General features: G+C 39.5%; 1 protein-coding gene across 5 annotated transcripts in view; it reads right to left on the bottom strand.

Annotated features, from left to right (window-relative positions):
- Nucleotides 1–9,071: 9,071 nt before the first annotated feature.
- Nucleotides 9,072–22,319, bottom strand: part of SLC44A5 (solute carrier family 44 member 5) — a 72,098-nt gene continuing 58,850 nt past the window's right edge. For all 5 annotated transcript variants that reach the window (XM_042031026.1, XM_042031025.1, XM_042031022.1 and 2 more), the window contains 7 exons: nt 21,670–21,764; nt 21,196–21,299; nt 19,861–19,934; nt 17,852–17,922; nt 16,706–16,794; nt 15,995–16,079; nt 9,072–14,053 (listed from right to left, as the gene is read on the bottom strand). In XM_042031026.1, coding sequence (XP_041886960.1) covers nt 13,941–14,053; nt 15,995–16,079; nt 16,706–16,794; nt 17,852–17,922; nt 19,861–19,934; nt 21,196–21,299; nt 21,670–21,764 — 631 coding nt within the window. In that variant the 3' untranslated portion in view covers nt 9,072–13,940. The remainder of the gene's footprint in view (nt 14,054–15,994; nt 16,080–16,705; nt 16,795–17,851; nt 17,923–19,860; nt 19,935–21,195; nt 21,300–21,669; nt 21,765–22,319) is intronic.

The raw sequence follows: 22,319 nt of genomic DNA on the forward strand, positions 1-22,319 counted from the left end.
GGACTTGCTAATAGTTTCAATGTGACATACATGAAGATACCTAAAATGGAACTGATGGTTACTGACTTTCACACCTTTTCCCTTTCCTTCCCTAACCTGTCCAACTAAGGCAATTTTCATGTATTACTTTCTGTTGGCTAAGTAAACTGCAAAGTAAAATTTAAAATTTATTATACTTAACCTGATAAGAGGAGGGAGAAATATGGAAGAAAAATATCCTCCTGGTACAAACTTCCCAGAATCTCTAAGGGATATCTTCTTATTAGAAGTTGGTAGTATTTTAGGTTGCAGAGTAACAAAATGGTCTACTGCTAGGGTATATTTGAAGGTCTTTCAGAAAGATTTCAAACTCTGCAATTAAATAAAATATTGGAATTTAGATGTTTTGAAATTCCAGCTATCCACTGGAACACTGGTTTATGTTCATGTGAAAATAAATCTGAAAAGTACTTAGGTATTCCCTAATCTGCTTTTCACCCCAAAGCACACCAAAATATCTTAGTTTCTGCTGGTGGAGATATTTGTCTAATCTGCTCTAAAACATCTTCAGTAGCAGAAATTTTTACAGATTCTCCAGGAAATCTGACACTTCCTTCAGAAAAAAAAAAAAAAATTAAAGAGTCTTCTCCTGCTGCCCAAGCAAATCTGATTCATTGAGCTTTTCATACCAACTCGTATTTTCTAAATGTCTGATTGTTTCTGTGCTGTTTTCTTTGCCAACTTGTAGCATGACACTTGGGTTTAGCCGAGCTCTTACTGCTGCTTAGCTGAAGGATTAGAGCATATAAATGGCTCGTTGTAATGGGTTCTAGACTGGCAACTGATTTTCTTCTATTAGCGCTGCCCTCCACCTTCTGCTTGTGGCCAGCTGTTACCTTGTCTCTTGTTTACCATTCTGATCAGATTACTGCAACTTACATAAGCAATTTCTATTTTACCATACTGAGTTTCACCCTGTTTCTTTTTTACTATTTCTCAAAGTTTTCAAAATCTTTTTGAATTCCAGTTCTGAACTCCCTCATACTGCCTCTTTGGAGTGTGCCTCAGTGGAAAAGTGTTTTGACCCACTTTTTTTCCCAGTTTCTGTTTTCAGTAAGTTTCCAAATCTGCCCTTCAGTCAGAAGAGACCCTTCTAAGCAGAGTACCTGAACTTATTATTATTCTCTGACCAGCTAGCAGCAGAGGAGTCTACTTTGACCTAAAAGGCACAAGCTGCTTCAATATTTCTAGCTGCAGGAGTCTGTTGATGCAACCTGACATGGTTTTACTGTAACCAGTGGTCCAGCACTAGTGGCTCTTCCCTAGTCCTAGACAGATGCCAGCAAAAATGCAGAATGACAGCCTTTGTCTTCAACCTCCAGACAACAGGTCTCTTGCAAAAGGGTTCCTCTGTAGTTTATTTGGCTTTTTAAGTATCTTTGTCTAAATGTACCTCATGTTATTTTTACTATGTTTGCTGTTTATGACAAACCTGCCCTGTTCCTTCAGGAATACCAAGGGTTTGTTCTCCTATACACCAAGGCTGCACAGTCACAAACAGCTCCAAAGGAGCTGACAGTTCTGACAACTCTATCTTCACCAGCTGTGGGACACTCACTGCTCTGACTGCTCTGCTGCTGCAGAACAGAGCAGCTTGGATAAAGCAGGTAGCTTGACATGTTCTCCTAAGTAATAATAAAGCTAAAAGGCAGATAATTTTTTACTGCATTGCTGTGCTGCAGCACTCAGGCCTTTTAGTGCTGGAAAATTATTATGGTAACCTAGAATATACCATGATTTTAGAATTCAATTTATAGAATACAAATCCTAGCATTTTCAGAGCTAAAAATGCAAGCTTCCCTGACTGAAGATGTTCTTTAGTATTGTTGTTCCATAGCTTATACCTTAGCGTATCTAAGAAGAAGAGATTTCATCTTCTATACAGACAGGATAAAGTGTAAGGCAAAAACAGCCTGATCATGTTGCTGGATACAACAGGGAGTTCCACATTGTTCTGCTGTTTCTTACATCAGTTAGAAATAACTGGTCTTGCCTTTCCTCTTCACTTGGATGTGCTTTTTTTCCTGTATCAATAGTTTACTAGTTCAGAGGGGAGCTCAAGAAGACATATATCTATACTGTTTGAGAAAAGTATTGAATATACCTCCTAAAACTTTGCTTAAACCTTAAGGGCCTTGTTGCAAAACCACAGAAGTCCAAGATACTAGAGAAGGATTAACAAGAGGCAGTTAGCAGTCTTTCTGACATCAGGCTTATAAAATCAGGACTTAATTTTTGGTGAAAGATGCTACAAAAATATCCATATCATTTCTAGGCACATTACAAGTGTGGTTCTGTGTGTAAGGCCATCATCCAGAAATGCAGCACCTGCTCATCCCCAAGGACACAGCAAGGAGAGCTCATATTTGTTGGAAGTCCAGCCTGTTCATAAACTTCCAAATTTCTGTGAAGTAATAAAGGTGCTAGTCACAGAATCACAGAACAAGCTGAGTTGGAAAGGACCCTCAAGGATCATCAAGTCCAACACCCAACCCTGCATGGCACCATCCCCAAGAGTCACATGTGCCCAAGAGTATTGTCCAAATGCTTCTTGAACTCTGTCAGGCTTGGTGCTGCCACCACTTCCCTGGGGAGTCCATTCCAGTGCCCAACCACCCTCTGGGAAGAACCTTTTTCTAATATCCAACCTAAACCTCCCCTAACACAACTTCAGGCCATTCCCTCAGGCCCTGGCACTGGGCACCAGAGAGAAGAGATCAGGGTCTGTCCCTCCTCTTCCCCTCACAAGGAAGTTGTAGATGCAATGAAGTCTCCCCTCAGTCTCCTCTTCTCCAGCCTGAACAGGACAAGTGATCTCAGTGGCTCTTCACATGGCTTCCCCTCAAGGCCCTTCACCATCTTTGTTGCCCTTCTTTGGATGCTCTCTAAGAGCTTAATATCCTCCTCACATTGTGGTGACCAAAACTGCACACAATACTCAAGGTGAGGCCGGCCCGGTGCAGAGCAGAGCGGTACAATCCCTTCCCTTACCCGGCTGGCGATGCTGGGCCTGATGCACCCCAGGACATGGGTGGCCCCCCTGGCTGCCAGGGCACTGCTGACTCGTACTTCAACTTTCTGTCAACCAGGATTCCCAGGACCCTTTCCACGGCACTGCTTTCCAGCATCTGGTTTCCGTACATCCAGGATGCCTACATTCCATGTGCAGAATCTGGCACTTTCTGTTGTCAGACTTCATATGGTTGATGATTGCCCAGCTCTCTAATTTGTCAAGGTCTCTCCGCAGGGCCTCTCTGCCTTCGAGGGAGTCAAAAACCCCTCCCAGTTTTGAATCATCTGCAAACTTGCTTAATATCCCTTCCAGTCCTGCATCCAGGTAATTAATGAAGATGTTGAGGAGCACAGGGCTGAGAATGGAGTGACCTCTTCCACCATATCCACCTTTGTGCCCAACCCATGAACCAACTGCTCAGCCATTGCATGACGTGTTTATCCAGCTGTATGCTGGACATCACCCTAGAACCAAAGACCCATTCTTTGTCTATCAAAACCACCATGGATTTGAGAGACAAATTATCTGGCAGCTACACTTTTTCCTAGTAACTTTAAGTCTGTGCAGTATACCCTCTATTTTCCAAACATGTTCCCCTGAAATGAAAAATATGACAGTGACTATGGATGGAATGCTGACTCCTTTCACACCGACTTGCTGTCATCAAAGAAGTGACGTGACAGAAGTCTTCTGAAGTCTAAAATCTTTCTTCTCACCAGGCTGCTGGTGCTATACCATACCTTCACACTATCGAGCTCTTTCTTCTTGTTACAAAACACATAAATCAACTTGATGAGGACATGCATAGACATTCCATTAATATTAAAAATACTTTCAGCCCGAGAGAATTACTGCTTATTTCAGGAGTAGAATCAGGACTATGGGAAAAACAAGCTCAGCCTAGAACTATTACACACTAGTCTTAGACCAGTTCACCTAGGTTTTGCCAGTAAGTGCTCTGGTTTACCACTCCGAAAGGCTTGAACCCAGCAAAGAAAGCAATAAAAACACAAATCGCTATAGAGAAACTTCTGAGTCAATTTTGATAAAATGGTTCAATAGAGAACAAACCAATAAGGAAATACTACTACTACTACAAGAGAAAAAAAAAAAAAAATCACACAAATTCTAATTTAAACACCGAGCTATAAAGATGAACCTTTTCCTGATCCCTGATCTCTTATCTTGTATTAATGAAAATGTGCAGAAGGTTTTGGTAACTTCTGGAAGCCTGGTTTTGGAACATCCAATAAAACAAGGACAAAGATTTTGCATCTTCATATCATGCTACCTGCTCAAGCACAGCTACACTCCCGTGGTGATTGCTTTTATGTCAGTATACAATGTTCTTATGTGGGAGCAATTATTCATGCAAATATTAAGATGACAAAACCTATACAGCATGTAAATATTCTCTTGGTACAACGACATCCTCAGAGGGGACTGTACGAGGATGCATTAGAAAACAGGTATTGACCAAGGTAAAATCTATCTGGGTAAAAAAAAATCAGAGCATATATCATATCAGATCAGTCTATTATTTAGACAAATGCTTCAAAAACATATTAATGATATATATGTATGTGCATGTATGCGTGTATGCATGTGTGGGGGGGGTTTTTTCTATCTTTATTTGGTTTGTGCTCTAAAGTGTACTCACTTCACATGTTACTTATAGCTGTGAATCCCTTCAGTTAAAAAAAAAAAAAACGAAGTAAGCATTTACTCTTTTATTTGAAACAGCTGACTAACTGAAGTGCGATATAAGACATTTGAGCTTCAGTATTTATTCCTTACCAGGATTAGCAGCACAGGTGGAGCAACCAAAGTCAAATGTTTGGCTCTGCATCCATCATTTGTCTCTGTGACAACACTCGTCCTTTCTCTTCTACTCCTGCTAATTTTTTTTTCCCCCACAAAAATAAGGGTACAGCAATTCAACAGTACTCTCAGGAAAACACCTCACAGCTTCTTTTCTGCCTGCGAATTGTGCATTCCTCTCTTTACACAGCTCTCCCTGGACTTCTTCCCCATCCCTCTCAAAAAGAGCTTTTCCCTGTTGGGCACATCCATGACAGTGCATCAGCTCTCTTTTGATCACTGCTGTCTTATGGGCTTGTTTGTTTATTCCGATGAGCACTTTTGGTTTGGTTTGGATTTTTTTAAAAACTCTGCCATACTGCAACAGAAACCAATCCCCTTCCTGAATGATATAACAGCTGCCATCACAATATATACTAGTATATATATATACTAGTATATAAAAAAGTTACACATTTTTTTATTTTAAAATTAGGCCATTGCATTTGTAGGATAGCTACTCCATTAAAAAAAAATCACACAGGGAAGTGTTTGGGTTTTGTTTAATATAAGTTAGCAGGTCATCCAAGAAAGTTAATCATAAAAATACCATTTAAATAGTATGTAAGCTGTAACATGCTGAATGCAGGCATCACTAGCAGCCACTTTTAAAAACTATTTTCAGAAATAATCAGCAGAAATACTAGCATTCCTGTAATACGGATACCGGCATTTAACCAAAATATGATTTTAAGATCAAAGAAGTGTGTATCTATGTTATGCATCGTTAAATGCATAAAAATGTTACTTTTCAATGTGCACTTTGATCTTCAGTGTCTCTGCAGGAATTTGTGCAGGATTTTGTACAGCTGATTGGGTAGTGGGCTGGGATGCTCAGACACACCCCACCGATACATTCAAAAGAGTTGCCACTACCATACAAGAGCCACTAATATTAAACTCAAAAAGAGTTTAACAACAATTTTTTTTAAGCTCTGGTGACCCAGAACCACTACAGCTGACTGTTACACTATGATTTGTTAATCTGTTTTGGACCATTGTTAATGTTCTTAAAAAGCAACCCACTTGTGAGTATAAACATACCAATATGACACTGTTCAAGTTGTCAGTATTTCTGTAAGCAAGTGGAACTTCATAAATTAAAACAAACAAAAAGTAAAATAAAAACTAAAAACCCTTTTGACATTATCATTCGGAGTGAAATAAGTACAGACCCTTCTCCTGGGAGGACTCTGATTCTTCTCCAAACTCAGCCTCTTTCAGGCTCTAAAATTAAAACAGATTGCCTGCAGAGCCCAGCCAAACCAACAGAAATGCGAACCTGGGACTTAATGAAATGAAAGTTGACTCAAGACAGGAAATTGAGTTGGTCAGATGTGTTGAAAATGATGGCAACCAGAAACTACATTATGAAGCTCTGTATAAAACAATCCTTTCCTTCTCCAAGCCATCTGCAGATGTGTGGATTTGCAAAGGAGCATGCCAGGTTTTTGCAGAAAATGCACCAAAAGCAACATTCATCTGCAAAGTCAAACCACAAAGATGTGTACAGGTGGTACACATCAGACACTAGCTGAGATAAAAACAGAAATATTTTCATCCCATATTTATGACCAGGGTCTGTTTGACTGTAGTCAGTTAGGTTACCACTTCCTTCTTTAGCGGAAATTTCAGTCAGACCACACCACTGCTGCTCTGTTACTGTGGCCCAGAGTAACTGCAGCACAATGGCAACTCATGGTGCCAGAGCAGAGGCAGCCTCTTTTCCCCTCTCCCTGAGCAGCCTGCACCAGTGCTGGAGAGGGCACCTCCATGAGCAAGGTGCTCAGAACATAGGTGCTTCCCAAAACAAGCCTACCGACTGAAAATGAGTAGCCATGCTGCATTCCATCAAGTAGTGACATGGGTCACTGGTCTGTGTTCCAGGGCTGCTGGGCAGACGTGCACCATATGACATTCCTCTCGGCTAACCAAAAAGAACAAACTGTGCCAAAGTAGGATCCCTAGAAAAGACTGGAGATCAGACTGCTGGTACATGAGAAAAAGCTCCAGGTAGGCTTTGAATTAATCTGGATGTGGATTAAAGTTTTTTTGGCATGCAGCCAACATTAGATTTAAATGTAATGTGAATAGCAAGAAAACCATGTGAGATAAAAAACCCATCAGTCTGAAAACAAATTTTAAAAGAGGCAAGAAAGCAATTTTGTTAGTGAACCTGACATTTTCTCAAGGAAGACAATATAACTAATAGCTGCAGTCAGTTCCAACAGACTGCATGTGTTAACAGGAGATACTGATGTTAGTTTAAAAAATAAAAATATTCAGTTTTTAATCAAAATAACAACGTCCATATGAGACACACAGTAAAGGTCTCTGTGCTCTGGAATCCCCTTAAAATAAATTTTATGTTACAATTGTACCTTCCAGTGTCTATGTCTATGTTAGATTCTGCAAGGCTGTACATGATCACTTGAATTCAAACAGTGTTCTTTAACATACACAATGCTTTACTGTTATTGTTACTTTCTGGCATGGTCCTGGCATGGTCAAAATTGAGTTTTACAGCAATGCTTTACAGAACAAAAAGCATGCAGGTTTTGTTTGCCAATTTTCCATCTGATTAAATGTTAAAAAGAAAAAAACCCAAAGCAAATAAAAGGGAAACAAAAGTAAATCTGCTTTCATGGAGATTTACCATAGAACAGCAGTGTCTTTTTTCTCTTCCAAGCAACTGTAATTTACCTCTTCCTGTGTGGCATGGTTTCAGTCAGTCTACCTGCTAACCTGGGCTCAGGGAACACCAATATTTCTCTGAAGATCGCTTTTGCTTGTTCACCTTTCATTGTTTAGTTTGGACTGAACTGGTCCACACCTAAACTTCCTAGGCTGTGTCATATTCTCCTCTCCATATGCATTTGCTTTCACAGAATCACAGAATACTCTGAGTTGGAAGGGATCTTCAAGAATCCTCGAGTCCAGCTCTTAGGTGAAGAGCTCATACAGGGAGCAAACCCACAATTTTGTCTCAAGTTCCCTTTTCCAGCAGCTGCCTACCACCCCTTGTGGGATAGACCTAGGCTGAACAAGTACTGCTACTCACAGCCAGTGACTGGACAGCACAAACCAACCGGTCTCCCCACCAACACTGATATAATTTAACCCTTGCTAAAAAAAAGCATCTTATGGTATAAGCCTCATAAACATTCGTTTTCCCTTAAATTATATATGCTGCAACTATGTGTACAGAGATTGTGTATGCATCTTTTCACTATCCAGCCACAGAAACCCAAACACAGAGCCATACCAGCTTCCTTTGCAAATTCAAAAACTTGCTTTGCTAATTCAAGGTCTCATTGCAGGGAATGCTGAATGCCAGAAGCAACTTCAGACAAGGCTCCCCACATATGGAATGACTTACAAGGCATACCTTAACCTCGAGTCCAAATTCTTCCTTTGTCCCGACTCCAAATAATTGCTCCACTGCTGCCTCTGCTGAAATCCATCCCCATCCTGGGAAAGCTTTTGCACGGGGTTTGGTGGTGGCCTTTTTCCTTTCCTGTCTTCCAGAAAAATGTATGCAACAGGCCCCTGGCCAGATGGGGAGTCATCTGCCACAGGTCATCTGCCTGTGATGCTCTGCCAATTCACGGTGTACAATAAAGGCTTCTTCACTTCTCACAAAGACAGGGGAAAATATGACTGTGAGCATCCTAAACTCCAAAAAAGATTTCTATTGAGTTCCATGGTATCATTTCAGCCATACACCTAGCTTTATATAAGATCTCAATTCAGGTTCAGACAAAAACCAATATGGTTTATTATTACGTGGTTCAAAAAATTTAAATTGAAATGAAAAAACGTAACAAACAATCCTCCATTCTTTATAAATAAACCCCAGAATACCCCTCCAACCAGGAGCAGTGGCAGCAGCCCCTCCCCGCGCCTCCTCTGCTCTGCTCCTACGCGGCAAGCGGTCGCCCCACCCGCCCTCAAACACCAAACTAATCCTCGCACCCCGTGGCTCGCCGGCACCAAACCTCGCCCTCCATCCCGCCGGCACCAAACCGCGCCCGCGTCGCCCCCAGCGCAGCCGGAGCCGCCCCGTCCCCGCTCCGTCGCTGCCGGCGCTCGGCAGAGCCCCCGATCCCGTCCCGCACAGCCCCGCGTTCAGCCCGGCGCGGTGCAGACGCACTCCGGCTTATATCGAAATCTTTATTAGAACAATCCCCAAGAACTGTAAAACGGTGAAGTAACAACAAAATTAAGCACTTCCGTTATCAAAGAAATTTAAACAATAGGTTTCCATTTCTGCATAGCAGAAGCAACAGGGTTTAGAGCTCAAATCATCGTGCTCGCGTTAATTCAGTTTTGGCAAAACAGTATAGTCTTAAGAATCATATTAATGAAACAGTAACCTACCTTTCATTTCTTAAACCTCAAAGAGCCATTTTTATGGTTTTAAAACTCATTATTTGGGACAAATGCATGTGGACATTTTGTAGCATAGAATAACAGACAATTTTAATAGTAGCACTAGTATTACTTGAACATGAAGAAACACTTATTTTCTAATTGTTTACAGCGTAGTACAAATTACGTATTACCCCAAAAATCATTACCAGTATCAAAAGTTTAAAAATTTAGAACAATTTATAAAATGCTTCCAGAATAGGAAATTATCAGTCTTGAAATGAAGAAGGAACTTTATGCTTATAAACACGCAAATAGATGCATTACAGTAATATATTATAACTGTTAGCTTAATTCCTTCTGTTGTAAGTAGCAAGAGCCCAGTTCTACTCACAGTCACATAGGTACAACACGCATGATCATTGTAACAGAAAGCAGAATAGGCCCTTCTCAGAAGTCCACTATAGCACAAATTAAAGCTATTTTAAAAATCTACTGTATAAAAATGGAACAGTCTTGCATTGTTTTCATTTATTTGCAACACTATTGTCATGTTTTCTCCCGGACCACACCATCAACTTTCATAATTTGACAACAGCAACCAGGAAATGATGGGTGCTGCATCACACAGCCCAAACACACCTGATATCCTTACCACAGTTCAGTTTTTGTTAGTTAATTTGAAATAAAGTGTTGGTTTTCCTCTCTAGCCTTTTCTGTTTTGCAGTCTACATGGTATAAATGAACTTCAAAATATAAGCCAGGTAAAGTAACAGCCAGTAAGGCACTTTGTCTTCAAGGACACAGCTGTCCAGGCTGAGCAACTGGTCAAAGGGAGACATTCTGTGTTATTAAAAAACAGTCAGTTTATTCTTCATAATCACTTCTCTGACAGCCCACTTGTGGAAGAACACTTACTGACTATTCTAGAATCAGCCTGACATTGCATCCACCAAAATATTTTTCCCGTTCTACAGCAGAACATGCAATAGTAAAATATTTCATTAAATACTAACATTTAAAAGAATATTCAGCATCCTTGGATCACCCAAGAATCATCTGCTGAATACTGTTTGGAAAAAAAAACCCTCAGCAGAAGAAATGATCCTATCTTCTTGGTTCTGTGTTTTGTTTCCGTGGGGTTTTTTTGTTTGTTGTTGTTTTTTTACAAAATGTGAAGGCTTGACATTAGAACTTTGGTATAAAACATGTAAATGAAAGACATCCAGTAATATGCTCTAGGGAGAGCATATTAATTAATCCAAACTGAACTAAACAAACGTGATTACATGGATGTGATAGCAGATGTTTTCTACTGTCTTGGTTTCCACATTCTGTTTGTTTGTGATCCTGAGAATGTTCTTTTTTTCCACTCATGTAAAAGGGTCTTTCTTCAAAGCCACCTGCTCTTCCAAAGCTCCTCCCAGGGAGAAGGTGCCTGGCATGACCCTGACTCGCGACCCCGACCCTGGCATGGCCCTCGGCAGTTCGGGAGCCTGCTAGTTCTGAGTTCTCCATCCCCTCCATCCAGCACTGCAAGCACAGGACCAGCACCAGTGGGTGGCACGGTGGGCACTGTGTCATCAGCCCCGGGGGGCTCAGCAGCAAAGCACATAATGTATTTACCGTGTTCCACTCTAAAGTAAAAAATGGAATTTTGAATTTTATACTAAACCAAGCAACAAAGCAAATGTCCAAATCCATAAATGTCAATACTAGTACCTCCTCTGCGGCACACATCTGCAGACTCTGGCCCCCAGGATTAATTAGGAACTGTTATAAGAAGATAGTCTTGAAACATCTTGGGTGAATCTTTCCCAAGTAAATACTTGCATTAATTTTGACTTAGTAATTATTAGCAATTTATTTTTAGAAAGCCAATTTTAATATTAAATAATTGCTATTTACTTACTGGATTTATTGATTACAAAAATCTACATGATATTGCTTTGTATTTTCACAGTTCTCATAATTATATCATAAGAAAATGGCTTTTAAATTTTCTTCTCAGAAACGATGATCACTTACATTCTAAATACTTTCACAAAACAGGAAGAGGAGCAAATTTACACATATATATTTTTTAACCATATATAAATAATAATACAATTTTAAACTTTCACTTTTAGAAATTCCTTTAGTAAATGCATAGGCTTGTTACAAAAGTTTTCTAATCAAATAACTGTATGCTATTTCTATTATGTTTTAATCCAAGTAAACTCTGTGGTTACATTCATATGATAAAAAAGCAAGCTCTATTCAGAAATATGCTTTTTCAGTTGAGCTCCCAGTAAGACACTCAAGTCCAGTAGAAATATAGATTATGTAATGCAGTTTCTTTAGCTGAAAATTAATCAGTACCATTAAAAAAAAAAAAAAAAAAAAAGCTTTAGAACATGGATTGTAATGAGACCAACAGCTTCTTTAATCACAAAATGGTTACACATAGCCCCAAAAGTTACTGACTTAATTCTCAGAAAAGATTAGAATCATGGGGGGGCTGTGTATTCCATGCCATGCATGTAATGAGAAAGGAATGCTGCTGCTGCTGATGATGATAATGAGGATGATAATGAAAAACTTCATCCCTCAGGAGTCTTTTTCCCCGAAGGTAGGATTCCTTTCTGAAAGTCAAGTTTACTCAAGGGTATCTCAGGAGTGGTTACCAAAATCTAAAGGTGCCTATAATCAGTAGTTACATTTGAAACCGTATGCCTTTATTTTACATTATTTGAGTCCTAAACTGAACCCCTCATTTTTGCTTCAGGGAAAAGGGCTCCAGCACCCACTGGACCACAGAGAAAGCTTACAAGGACACATTGCCACCTGCACCTCCGGTCACCGAATTTCAATATCTTACCATGCCCACGACTGCAAGCGTGTGGATGGTGGTCACTTGCGCATAAGCATGACCCCAGACCTATGGCATGAAGGACAGTGTTACTGCCTTTGCAGTGATCACAGTCATCACAAACCAGAGCTGTAAGTTGGGGAGCAAAATCCCATTGGGATGTGGATGGCCAGTAAATTTTCCCCAGAAACTTGCCTTCAAATCATCTGGAAAAGAATTTGCATTTCTTTTTGTGACACCAATGGACTCCTAGAGTTAGAAAAATATTTCCAGGTGCTGAACTCCTGTCACAGAACTGGCAAATGTATGGCACATGCCACTCCTGGAAAGGGGACAGTACTGGAGTAACTTCTTCAGTACACTGGAATCCATGAAAACTAGGGGCAGGCCTCAGTATGGCTGGGTCCTTGGCTCCCACAGGAGACTAATAAATTAAAATCTTTTTAGCTCAGTCTTGGCAGTAACAGACGTGAGAAACTCTCCAGTGCAAAGACCTTTTCCATCAGCAGAGCTGTTACTTAACCACAGTGACAGTTCCACTACTGGGAGGGTCATAAACCACATCTAATGTTAATGTGCTTTCTACCAACAGGTGTATTAATGACTTTGTACTAATGACTGGGCAAATTTAACAATCAAAAAGCAAACGAAATCTTTCGGAGCATCTCTCAGTAGTTGAAGAATTCATCCTGTATAATGAGATGACTTGAGTTCAATGTCCTAGTACCTTACTGTGTGAGCCACTGGGAGCATGGAGACGTGCAGGAAGCACAGCCCTGGCCCTCTGCAACTGCACAGTCATTCCAATGGCTTGGCAGGAGCCCTTCTAAGCTAGGCAGAGGCAATGGAACTCCTTGTGCACACACACAGAGCAAAGACTTTCTTTCAATGAAAAAAAAGACTGCATTTAGTTTTCCTTTCAGTGAAGCTCAACTTCCTTGTAAAAGAACACAATCAGATATTTGTCAGAGATAGGGAGATATTAACCCATGTGCATCTCTCTTAGACATCAGCTAAAAATTATACATTCACCATCTTGTACCAGATGAAACCTCATTTGTGTGAACCACAAATCACTTCAACTGCAGTGGGACCTTCTCTCAGTTGTATCATCTTTTAAGCACAACTCCCAGAAAACTTCACTTTAAGCAGTATCAACTAAAGTCTTTTCTGACTACCTTCTTTGGGACCTGCAGGGTACCATTACGTCTTAAAAGATGCAGTTGCAGATGTGATTAAAATATCACTACATTTTTCAGTGTAGGGAATCATTAATGCATGTATAATCACAGTTTAAATAGCTGTGAAGCAGCTTGTACAAAAAAATACAATCGTAGCACCATATTTACAAATTTAGTACCATCTCCTCATTAGAGTCTCAAACTATCTTTTTTTTATGGCTAAGTAGGTTATACGATAGTGCTTTCAAAAAATTGCCTGAATTTCTTTTACAAATATACACTTATAAGAAGAAACATTATCAAAACTGCTGTCATCTAAGGCAGCAAGTTGTATTACAAAAGTTATTAAAACATCATTATATACTTATAAAAGTTTCAAATTTACATTTTCCTTTTCATAGGCACTCTATAAACTAAAATGTGGCCTTGTTTTCACAGCTGTTAGTTTAAGCATTTAAACGAGTTAAATGTTACCAGTGTTGCTCTTTTTTTTTTTTTTTAAATAAGCAAAAGGAAAAAAGAATCACCCATTAACCAGAAGCATCGTTTACAGTTTTTACTTTTGCCTACTGTATACACGTTTTGCTTAAAAGTGACACTTTTTGATGTTGAGGTTTAGCGTTTGTTATCCCACTGCCTTCTTAGGGCTTAGTTTCTTCTTCCCTAGAATTCGGTGGAGACTAGCTGACATGAAGTAGGGTTTTGCTGTAGATCCATCATTTCTTTCTAGGTCTTCACCTGAATTTACACAGCAAAAGCAGTCAAAAAAGGAAAACAGCAATACAACCACACACATGGAGACAAACAGAATTGAAAAAAGGAGAGAGCAAAAGACCCAACATTAAAAAAAACTCAAGGTAATTTAGCTGTATTATTAAGTTGATGAAGGACATTAGAAAGTTTCTCAAATTTTCTCAAATCACAAGAGGTTTTACATGATGCAGAGACACAAACATCTTGCCATTTTTAAATGATAGCAATATATCCTTTTTATTCTTCAAATCTTTAGTTTGGCAGCATAGGTGGAAATTTTCAGAAACTCTCATTCCTCCACTGAACCCTGGCATTTTGGAAACCTCTTGCTAGAAAATGTGTCAGAAAGACAGCCATGGATTTAAGCACTTTCTAAAACTGGACCATTTTTCACAACCTAAGATAAAGTTCATTTGAAAACCTGTTGCCATGAATGAATAATATTCTATCTGATATACTGTTCATTACTGAATGGAAGCACGAGAAGCAGAATAGAATATTAATTTAAAACAAGGCAGACATTACTTTTTTTCCTACAGAAGGTCATGACTAAATCACTAGTCAGGGTTCAGCCCAGTTGGTGCCACGCAGCAGTGACAGACCAGTGAACAATTACACACCAATAGGCAATCGGGAGGGGGTGTCAGTGAAGCACAGTCACTGCAACTGCAACCCTGCAGACAGCTGGATCTGCAGAGCCAAAACGAGAGTATGACTTGTAAGGAGTGGCCAAAGAAATTAGAGAAGGCAAATCTTAGTGTATCTCTGTGGCAATATATACTTTGTGTCTTTGGAATAAACTAAGAAAATCTCTTCGTTTTTGAGTGCACCAACAAACTCGCTACAGTCCATTTCATTCTAAATAACAAAATAAAAAAATAAGTAACAGTATTTATTTATTTATTTGTGGTTTAGCTTATTTCTTTGAGTTTTATTAGTGCTATCTGTCTGTGCTCATGTTTGCTTAGAACCAAAGTCCAAAGCATGAGAAAAATAGGATGTAGCTCTCAACTAGATACCAATTTTGAGTTTTCTAACTGATCTTGTTCCTGTGATTCTTTGGCAACATCATTTTTCCAGAATCCCTGCTTACCTTAGTTTCTAGGGAAGCGAGGTTAAAGTGAGTGTTTAAAGAATCAGTATTACCATGTTTACCTCACTTCAGCAATCCATAGTGCATATATATGAAAGATCAAGCCTATGACTACTTCCCTTAGTATTATCAAATAATTTGCCAATTGCAAGAACAATCACTACCATGTAACTAACTTCTACTTGGACCTACCAGAATGACTTTCACTATAGAAAAATACAGCACATGGAAGGTACTACATGCTAAGGACACCTGCTTCTTATAAACATATCGTAATTCAAGACCAACAGATTTCTTTTTTGATTTTAATGTTCTCTGATTGGACAGTCTGAACAGTAGTCTCCTTTGATAGGGCCCCCGATTGTTTGCCATTGTGACCCCAAGAGACAGACAGTTTCAAGTGGTATTTTACAGAATCTTCGAGGTAATGCAACATAATACTTTGTTCAGGGTTATTAAACTGAAAACAAAGTGCCACCTATATACCAAAAAATGTATTTGTTATTATCAAGATGCTTAAGGAAATCAATACTGTACAGGGCTCTTCACAAAGCACCCAGAAGTAAACTTAATGAAATTTAAAGAACATCTGAAAAACAAACGCTAGCTATCTCCATGAACCTTAAAGCTACCTTACACTTCTCAAAGTAATTAAATTTGAATACTAAAGCACGGAAGACCCTATCACAGAGCCAATATGAAAAGAAGAAGTTGTTAATTTTTCATACAGTCTGCTAGAATGTCACCAGACATCTGTAAGGAATGGATAAGGTGATTTTCTACTCCTCTTTCCATGATTTGCAGGTATTACTGAAAGAAAACGTAGTACTTACAAAAGCAGAGGAAAAGCGTGTCGACACACATTGCATAGACGCTGAAGAACCCGTGTGCAACTAAGTAGGAGCCAATGATGACTGTCTACAAAAAACAAACCACAATAAACCCCCAAATTTTTTTCGGCACCAGTGTGGTAGTATTAACACAACTCAGAAGCCTAGTCTGCTAAGCAAATTTAGAAGAATTTAATGTCAGCTCACTATTTCTACCAAAGATTACTACTGCTGTGGACAGGGATCACAGGTTCAAGACACTGCATTCTAACATGTAGTAGCTGCTAGTCTTCCAGCAGGAAATAGTTCCAAACTGCAACTATTTTAACCTCTGAGGAGAATATATGCCAAGAATATTCTGAACTCCTTCAAGAACCACTCGGCCTGGGGACGTTCTGAAGTTTAAGGGGTTTCTACAAAAGGAGGAAGAGATGCATTGCAAGTCTCTTCCATTAGAAGCCATACTGTCATCAGTGTCTTGGTGTCTGGGAAGTCTGAGATGTGAAACCTAATTTTTCTGAAGATTCAGAGTCACTGCAGTGTGACTTTTGCCTGAAGGATCCCAAGGACTGGAGTGCAGCTGATCAGTCCTCACTTGAGTGGATACTATGCCACTGGGAAGCTGACCAAAGAAGCTGTTACCAGACCATGTCCTGAGTTTTCTGAGCACCTCGAACTGCCCCAAGTATTCAGGAGATTAAATGGTTGCCTTACCAACAATGGTACCCAGTAGTAATTTAACATTGGTACTTCCTGTGCAAAGACTGGTATTCTCTGTGTGAAGAAAAAGAACGCAAGAACACCTGCAAGAAGCACAGGCAATTAGTGATTCCCATGCTAGCTCTGGTTTCCCAGGATCCAAAGAACGGGTAAGACAGACAACAGATCCAAGGCTAGTTTCAATAAAAGTTTGTAAACAATACATTCTCCAATACAAATTATCTATCAGAACAGATATGTAAATTAATAAATTACCATAAAGATATTCATGGGCCCAGAACTACTTTAATGAGTTGTTTTGTTTCACCATTCTACTGAATTTAACAGCAAAATTAATAAATAATGTAATTCTACAGTGATGACAAAATATTTTAGATCAGCTCTGGGTACTAGTTTTACCTTTGATTAAAATATAATGAATTAGTTAACTTTGAAAGTATACAGAATGCAAAATACAGTTATTTGTAAAATAGTTTTTTGAAACTGCTGCCATTTGGAAAAACTGCAACAGAACACTGCCAACTTGAATTTCTGGAAGTGCTTTAATTTAAAAAAAAGAACACTTTTCTGTCACAGAAAACCATGAATAATCTACTTAATATTTACTGATAAATAAGAAGACCCTATAAGGATGCTAGAAATATTCTATTTCTTTTACTATAGCTTATAGCTATAATGGGCTTGAATACAGCAGAGCTTCAGGACCATTCTGGCAGACCTGTACCACCACATCTTGTAGGCAGTTGTCTGTTACCAGGTGAATCTCATTTGCAATTTTGTTCAGTTCTTCTGAAAGGAGAACTGACTGTGGCTGACTTATTGGATGTGAATTTGGTTTGATTCAACTATAATGCTGTGGCCACAGAAGTCCTTGCAACAGCCACACATGCAAGAGCTGTAAAAGCAATTATGGAAAAGATACTGTCAAGGCAAACCAGGTGCTGGGCAGGGGGGGAAGTGGAAAAAAAAAGAAAAAAGGTTTTAGTTCAATCTAGCACCAGAAACACAGGAACAGATTTCCAAATAGTTAGCCCAATGAGAACCTCCAGCTGCTAACTAAGCATATATTAATATGGCAGGCATGCTTTTGTATACCAGAATAAAGAACATACAATTCAGAAAAAAAATCTACTAGCTTACCTACACCACCAGCAACAAGGATTTTCCCCAGGAATAGAAGAAAGTCTGTAACTTTGTCCAGAACTGCAACCCTGTTTATCAAAGGACAAATGATACATAATCATCACAAACCAGACATTTGTATTCTTTCTCCTTAAATCTATGGATCATTGCAAAACATGACCAGAAGCTGTCTTCTGCTGGTTTTACAGGCTGACAACACAGCACCACAGATAGGCAGTGCTGAGATGGGTGTTGCTACAGCGTAATCTCAGGAGGCAAAAAAGCACTGAGCCTTTGTTGAGTAAGGCCTTAATGTAGCAATGCTGCTACAAGACTGACATGAAGACTGTTTGTTGCTCAAGATGGTTTAAAAAAAAAAAATCAACCAACCCAAAGCTTCAAAATAGTTTTATTTCAGCCTTTCTTCTAGGGGCACAGATAAGCCAGGCCAGAACAGGTGAAGTACACATCAAAACAAAAAGCAGTATTTATGTAGATTGCTGGTAGGCCTCCTTTTCACTTGGTCCTATCCAGCCACCTTTAATGACCCAATAACGTGCCAAATCTACTATTTTAAGATATCACGGTACAACACTGAAGGCAGAAGACGTCAAAGCAGGAAGATAATCACAGATGAAAGAAAGCAGACAGAAAAGCTGACAAAAAATCTGCAGCTTTCATTGAAAGCACAGCAGGGAGTTCCTGCTCAATGTCCTCCAGACTGCCTAATCAGAAATTGCAGGTAAATAATGGGATGAAAAATGAACTTTGTATCATCAACCTCTTGACAGAACTGAAGGCCACATTACCATTATGGATATGGTACAATACAGTACTGCCTACTGCAAAAAATAAACGTTAAGAACTACTAAAGAGACAAATCATCATTAGCCTGTCAGAATTCAGATTCAGCAAAATACACAAGATAAAAACATCTTTATTTGAAACAATAGAATTATATGCCTAGCTTTTAACTATTGTTCTTACTGATTAAGAGCAAAATCATAAAGGGCAGAGAGGCAATATTCTGTAAGGAAAAAAAGGCAGCTTCTCTTTTCTATTGCACAGGCATTACACAGTAGGGACATCACTGTCCTGATATTAGTGCAGGGTAACACAGTGAAGGTATTCCATTCTCCCACCTCCAATTCTTTCCTCTTCTTTCTTAAGCATTATTTCTATTTTCCTCTTTCAGCCTTCCCCTCCATTTCTCTTCTCCTTCCAGTCCTTCACCTAATGATTTCAACCACCTAACCAGTTTTACTGTGTCTCTTGCTTGGTAATTAGATTTTACGTCATCGGTTGGACTAGATGATCTTAAATGTCTTTTCCAACCTAGTTAATTCTGTGATTCTCTGTGCTATTGCATCAATATGGCCTGCTCCTAAGTTATTCTCCCATTAGTTTTTGGTCTTACAGTAGCAAAGGAGGAGCCAGGAGCAATGAAGGAAAGTACTGATGAGAACCAGGAGTTTGGCAGCACACTTGGTAGTGGAGAAAAGGGCGAGGAAATTTCCAAGCATCAGAGGTGATCTGGGTATGTTAAAGACAATCTTTTTGAAAGGAAAGTATTTTGTCTTCTTTACTTCCACTCTCCAACACCTCCTAAGATTTCTGAATGAATCTGAAAAATTAGGTTTTTCTACTTTCCTTTTCTCAGACCAAGTGGACCAGAGCTCAAAAAACAAACATATGGCAGATGATGGGCACCCCACTCCCATGTATCCGCAGATCTCCTCTCAGAGGCTCCACTTGTTTCTTGGAGGCATTATTACAATGTACTTAGGTATTACTTAGGAATTTACAGGAGCAATCACAACAAAACCATGAGATTACATCAACTCTGCCTAGGTTACTGTACTGGCCAGCCTGCTGTTACACACTGAGTGTAAGAAGTGAGGGCCATGTCTGAGGACACAAGTAGCAATCAATATTTGGAAGACATACGGGAGAGGAAAGAAGTGTGTCCACAAAGTGCAATAGCAGGAACTCCCGACATTTCCAAGAACTGGGAGACAGTCCCTTACCTCACCACATTTCGCATGAGCAAAAAGAATGCTTCCTTTGCCGAGGTGCAGAAGTTTTTACCATATATGGCAATCTGCAAAGTAATAGTAGCTGTTAAGTATTTTAAATAATTAGGATACCTCCTCATATGCCAGGATCTTACTGCATGCAATGCATAGTTCCCCCTAATATGCGGCCTTGAAACTCAGATGAACATAAAACACTTTCCTCTGTCACCTGCTACTTATCAATGCTTCCCATCAGGCTGGGACAGAATATTATCCATCTTTCCCCTTCAAATCACCTTGATTTGAATGATGAATAGATGAGCATGCTACCCCTTGTGATCTCACAGGTAGTAGACTCAGTACTTAGTCTGCCAAGCAGAGCAAAAAAGGTACTTGTTGAGGGATTCTTCTACCTTTGCTAGTTACTTACACTAGATTTATACTGAGTGGAAAAGAATAGGCACTTGTAGAACTGAAGTGAGCTGACCCCTGTAGCTATCTCCTTGGACCTGATGCTGCTTTCACCGAAGAAGAAATTGGCATAAAGTAAAGCAGCTAAAGTTATTCAGGAACAAAACCATTTCTTCCTGGAATAGTGTCCACCAGGGTAAGATACACGAGAACAGCTCTCAGCTCAGACAGTTTATAGACTGTAAAGAAGATTGTAAAAAAACCCACTTCCTCTTCAAGATGCTAATAATTTGAAACATCAATTGCATCTACACAGGTTGTAATGGACCCATTACAGCCACCTCCTTTGAGACAAGAAGTCTGTGACCATACCATTCAATCACTGAAATTGCTTCAAGCCAAAACATCCAAGGCTGAAATCTGTGTATGTAATTCATATTAAGATTTCTAACTTGTCTTATCTGGAAGCTAAGGAGGCTTATTTGAGAGAAGTACCACTGCTGCTGCTAGTAGAATTTGTGCTTTTAACTTCCAGGTGGAAATACAATTATCACATGCCTTCTGACCTCCTTATTCAAATATCAACTCCAAACAGAAGTGTCATCAACATGCAATAATGAAATAAGCTAATATTCCTGTTGAAATCAGGATGTCAGTTATTGAATTACAGGGGGAGTTAACCAGTTATGCCATCCCTTCCCACTTATTTTGGGGGTGAGGGTGATAAACAAAGACAGGAATAAAAAGAGGCTGAAATTAGAAGGGAAAAAAAATTTTACTTTTTCATGGTAGAATCACATGCATGTACTGAAAACTCCCACAAATCCCATTATTTATTCAGCAGATTCAAGTACTGCTGGCTTCTGATCAACTAGTAGTGTCTAGGATATTTCAGTGTCCTAGATAGGGGAGACCACATGCAGACATGGCACATACCATGATGTAGGCATTTCTGTTTATAAATTTTAAGAATTTTTCCAAACACCAGAAACAGCACTTGAGGCAGCAGAGCAGAAATCTAGTGAAGGAGTTCTGAGTACCTGAAAAGAGCAGGAGAGAGTACATCATATGTAGAACTCATGCACAGTCTTCAGAATGTAGAAAGCTATTCAGAGGAACGTCTTAAATTGTGACATTATTTCTTTATTTCTAGGTATGGACTCTCTCAACTAAATTTAGCTCACTAGCTTTCAATTAGATCAGACTCTATCCCATCTGAACTTTGCATTAAGTTCCCAAGAACATAGACTCAGTTTGAGCGAATCAACACAAATTTACTGGCTTCAAAAGAAACTACAATGGATAATGTGGAATTAATCTCTTTTCATTGCTAAAAAACAGCTTGGGAAAGTAAGAAAATAATTTAGCAAGGAAAGTCTTAACAACTCAGAGCAGATTCATAAATCTCACCTTTCAGTTTGTGATCCAGGTACTCCAGTATTACTCTAATAAGCTGGACAATTGCAAGAATTAAGGCTCCAAATGCCAGCGAACCTGTATGGTATCTAAAACCAAAATATTTGATTGTTATGTCACACGTAGGCATATGTACACGGATATATGTATGCACATATGTATGTATATACAAATAAAACCAGAAGTGGAGGAAGGTCCATTAGTGGGAATTACATAAAACTAATAGACCTTCATCCTGATCCACCACAGAGGAACAGGATGAAGCCATTGGTGCTGTTGGTGTTTGTGAGTGCTGTGTCTGTCTCTGTACACATGTGTTGTATACATGTATTTAGTGTGTGTGTGTCTGCTGGAGTACTTGCTCAGTGTTACAACTGGTTGGACGTAGAGGCAGGGAGCTGCAGCAGCTTTGGTGCTGTAGGGCTACAGGATTCAGCCTTCCCCTAATAACTACATCTTCCCGATTGTGCTGGTTTTGGATGGACTAGAGTTAGTTTTTTTCATAGTAGCTAGTGCTATGTTTTGGATTTTTGACCGGGACAGTGATGATAACACACCCATGTTTTAGCCACTGTTGAGCAGCACTTGTACAGCACCAAGGGCTGCTCTGCTCCTCACCCTGCCCCACTGGTGAGCAGGTTGGG

This window comes from Corvus kubaryi, unplaced genomic scaffold (assembly GCF_017639235.1).
Source record: "Corvus kubaryi isolate FWS band 111438036 unplaced genomic scaffold, C.kubaryi_AGA036_p1.0 37334, whole genome shotgun sequence".
Classification (NCBI taxonomy): domain Eukaryota; kingdom Metazoa; phylum Chordata; class Aves; order Passeriformes; family Corvidae; genus Corvus; species Corvus kubaryi.